The 3,595-nt window shown below is 67.7% G+C and overlaps 1 protein-coding gene across 1 annotated transcript; it reads left to right on the top strand.

Annotated features, from left to right (window-relative positions):
- The first annotated feature begins 524 nt into the window (after positions 1-524).
- KLHDC7A (kelch domain containing 7A) lies at positions 525-3,340 on the top strand. Its single transcript, XM_049617964.1, has one exon. It carries the CDS (start codon positions 590-592, stop codon positions 2,960-2,962), a length of 2,373 nt encoding a protein of 790 aa, XP_049473921.1. The 5' UTR covers positions 525-589; the 3' UTR covers positions 2,963-3,340.
- Positions 3,341-3,595: the final 255 nt, after the last annotated feature.

The following is a 3,595-nucleotide window of genomic DNA, read 5'->3' as shown; positions in this document are numbered from 1 at the left end:
ATCTGCTCTCAGGAAGGCCCAGACGGAGGGCGGAGGCATTCAAAGCCAGATCAGGTGGCTTGGCCGCAGTCCCTGGCCCAGCCTTCTCTGCTGCTAACTGCGGGCCTCCCCGCGGGGACAAGCAGACCCCAACGGGAAGGAAACCAGCAGAGAGGATCTCATGCCACACCTGCCGTGGCTGCACCTGTCTCACAACCCACCACACCCAACACTCCTAGCCCTACATACAATAACCAACCCCGGGCGCTTCCGGGCATCAGGTGACTGGTCAAGAGCTTCCTCCCTATTTGTGTACCTGCCGGACACTCCTAACATCTTCCAGCTGCTGCTGGCTCGGGTGGCCGATCACAAGCTCAGGCCCCGGGGCACAACCCCCACCCCCGCCCCCAGGGAAAGCGTCGAAGGATCCGCCAGCCCCGAGCCCCAGTGGCCACCCGCTGCCCGCTCAAGGTTACCTTGCTCCAACTCCTCCAGTGGCCGGCCGGAGCCAGCCCAGAGCCCCCTCCGGGTCAGCCCAACTCCCGCAGGAACCAGGACAATCATTAATCGGATTCTTGACATTCTTTGGCCCCAGGTCGGCTTGGGAAGCATGCTCCCCGGAAGAGGAGGAGCAGAGTCCCACGACTGGCATTTGGACATGCAGCTGGCAGGCAAGGTGGTGCTGTCGGCCGCCGCGCTGCTCCTGGTGACCGCAGCCTACAGGCTGTACAGGTTGAGGCCCGCCCGGGCCCTGCTGGGGGACAGGAACTCCAAGGCCGAGGAGAAGGCCGAGGGCTCTGGGCAGCCGGCGGACCCGGGGGCCGTTCCTGGGGCACCACACCAGGCTCTGAGACGCCGGAGGGGAAGCAAGGGGGCCGGAGCGCCGCTGGGCTGTGGCTGGGAAAGTCAGGGGGGCTCCCGAGTCCCGGCAACAGGACGCTCTCCCGAAGACGCAGAAGCCCAAGAGGTTCGGGAGCGCGAGAAGAAGGGCGCTGGTGTGGAAGCGGGTGGGCAGGGCCTTGTCTCTGAGCTGGCACCTCCTCGCTGCAGTGGCCAGGAAGCCGGAACAGCTGTTGGTGGTAAGCCCGAGCCGCCCCACCACCCCACGGTGGGCGATGAATTCCAAAGCTCCCCACCTGGCCTCGCTGCGGCAGAGGGGAGCAGGGTGGGCAGGGCGCCTACTCCATGGCGGGACGGCGGACCCCCGGGACAGCCAGGGCTCGGGGAGCAGGAGTCCCCCGCCACGAGCCTGATGGCCCACACGGAAGGCGAGAGTGACATGAACAGGAGCTGGGTCTTTCCTCGCAACAGGGGGGTCCACGGGGAAGAGGCCGGTGCCCTCCAGGCGGCCGTGGACATGGGCCTGACCCTGCACCAGCGGGAGGGAGCCGCCAGTGCCTCCTATACCTACTCGTCTGTGTCCCGGGTTCGCGTGGAGGAGAACTTCATTCCTGAGAAGGTGCAGGGGATGGGGCCCAGGCTGAAGGGCAAGGTGTACGATTACTATGTCGAGTCCACTTCCTGGGCCACCTCCAAGGGCCGGCTGGCCCCCAGGACAGCCGCCCCGGCTGAGGCTCCACTCCCCGGGCCCCTGCCAGGCGCCCCGGGAACAGAGGCCGCTTCAGGAGGCCGGGAAGGTGGAGCCGAAACGCCCACCTCCTCCCAGCCGGGGCCGTCGCCCCCCACGCAAGGCTTCGGCAGGAAGGAGAGCCTCCTCCGGATCATGGAGAACCCGGAGCTCCAGCTCCAGCTCGAGGGCTTTGGGGCCCCCGCTCCGTCCTGCCCAGACCAGAGCGCCCCGCCTGGCCACCCCCTTCCCCAGGCTTCTCTTGGGTCCAGCTCGGCCGGAAGCAGCCGGGAGGCCCACGTGCAGCTGGTGGCGGGGACCAACTTCTTCCACCTCCCGCTGGCCCCCGGCTCAGCGCCAGACGTGCACCTGGATCTGGGCAACTGCTACCAGGTGCTGACCTTGGCCAAGAAGCAGAAGCTGGAGGCGCTGAAGGAGGCGGCCTACAAGGTGATGAGCGACAACTACCTCCAGGTCCTGCGCAGCCCGGACATCTACGGGTGCCTGAGCGGGACAGAGCGGGAGCTCATCCTCCGGCGCCGCCTGCGGGGCCGCGAGCGCCTGGTGGTGGCGGACGTGTGCCCCCAGGAGGGCTCGGGCCGACTCTGCTGCTACGACGAGGCGCAGGACGCCTGGCACCCGCTGGCCCGCCTGCCCCCCGAGGCGGTGTCCCGAGGCTGTGCCCTCTGCAGCCTCTTCAATTACCTCTTCGTGGCGTCCGGTTGCCGGGGGCCCGGGCACGAGCCCTCCAACCGCGTCTTCTGCTACAACCCGCTGACCGACATCTGGAGCGAGGTGTGCCCGCTGAACCAGGCCCGGCCGCACTGCCGGCTGGTGGCCCTGGACGGCCACCTGTACGCCATCGGCGGCGAGTGCCTGAACACGGTGGAACGCTATGACCCGCGCCTGGACCGCTGGACCTTTGCGCCGCCGCTCCCCGGCGACTCCTTCGCCCTGGCGCACACGGCCACGGCGTGTGCGGGCGACGTCTACGTCACGGGCGGCACCCTGCGCTACCTGCTGCTCCGCTTCTCGGCCCGGGAGCAGCGCTGGCGGGCCGGCCCCACGGGGGGCGGCAAGGACCGCACGGCCGAGATGGTGGCCGTCAACGGCTTCCTCTACCGTTTTGATCTCGACCGCCGCCTGGGCATCAGCGTCCACCGCTGCAGCGCCAGCGCCCGCCTCTGGTACGAGTGCGCCACCTACCGCACCCCGTACCCGGACGCCTTCCAGTGCGCCCCGGTGGGCGACCTCATCTACTGCGTGGGGCGCTGGCGCTCGCTCTGCTTCCTGGCCGACCACATCTCGCCCAGGTTTGTGCCCAAGGAGCCACGGAGCTTCCCCTCCCCGCGGGGCACCCTCCTGCCCGCCGTCCTGACCCTGCCGGTCCCCGACGCGCCTCAGACCAGGGTCTAGCAACTCCCCCCCTCCCCCCCCGCTGGACATCTGCTGCCAAACTGGGAAGCAAAAAGCACCCCTGCCCGCCACTCCGTGAGCCATCTCTGGGCGAGCAGGCAGCTCGGGAATTCCGCCCGCGCGAGGTGAATGCTAACCCTACCCCCTCCGCTGGCCGGGGCCTCGGATGCGTCTTTGCTGTCCGCGGGGTGTGCAGGCGCCGTGTGAAAATAGAACCAGGGCCCGGCGTTGCTGAGGGCGGCACCGTGTGCGGGGATGAGTGTCACCTTGCTTCAAATCTGAATTCTTGGGGGAAGGGGTATCAGGACCCCGCCAAAGTCCAGGGGCACAGCCTTACTGCAACCACAGTTCAGGTGCCAGCGGACCCCCATAGGGTGGAGGTGGGCCAGCCCTCCTAAGCCACTAGGCTCCCCTCCTAAACAGAGCCCCTACCTCTAGGGTTCCCAGAAGCACCTGGAACGCTCAAGGAAGGTGTTTCTGGCTGTGCCGGGAGCCCCGGGGAGCCCCAAGGGGCCCAGCCAGAGGAGAGATGGTTGGAGAAGTACGACAGCTGTAGTTGGAGCTGACCGTGAACTCTTGCCCGCAAAGCAAATTGACCATTGCCCACTTCTCATTACCTAGGATTCTGGTGTA

This window comes from Panthera uncia (genome assembly GCF_023721935.1).
Source record: "Panthera uncia isolate 11264 chromosome C1 unlocalized genomic scaffold, Puncia_PCG_1.0 HiC_scaffold_4, whole genome shotgun sequence".
NCBI lineage: Eukaryota > Metazoa > Chordata > Mammalia > Carnivora > Felidae > Panthera > Panthera uncia.
The sequence above is the reverse complement of the archived record's forward strand: the minus strand, read 5'-3'. Positions and strand labels throughout refer to the sequence as shown.

Bases quoted from the DNA above. Each gene is read 5' to 3' on its own strand.
- KLHDC7A (XM_049617964.1), top strand. From the start codon at position 590: ATGCTCCCCGGAAGAGGAGGAGCAGAGTCCCACGACTGGCATTTGGAC.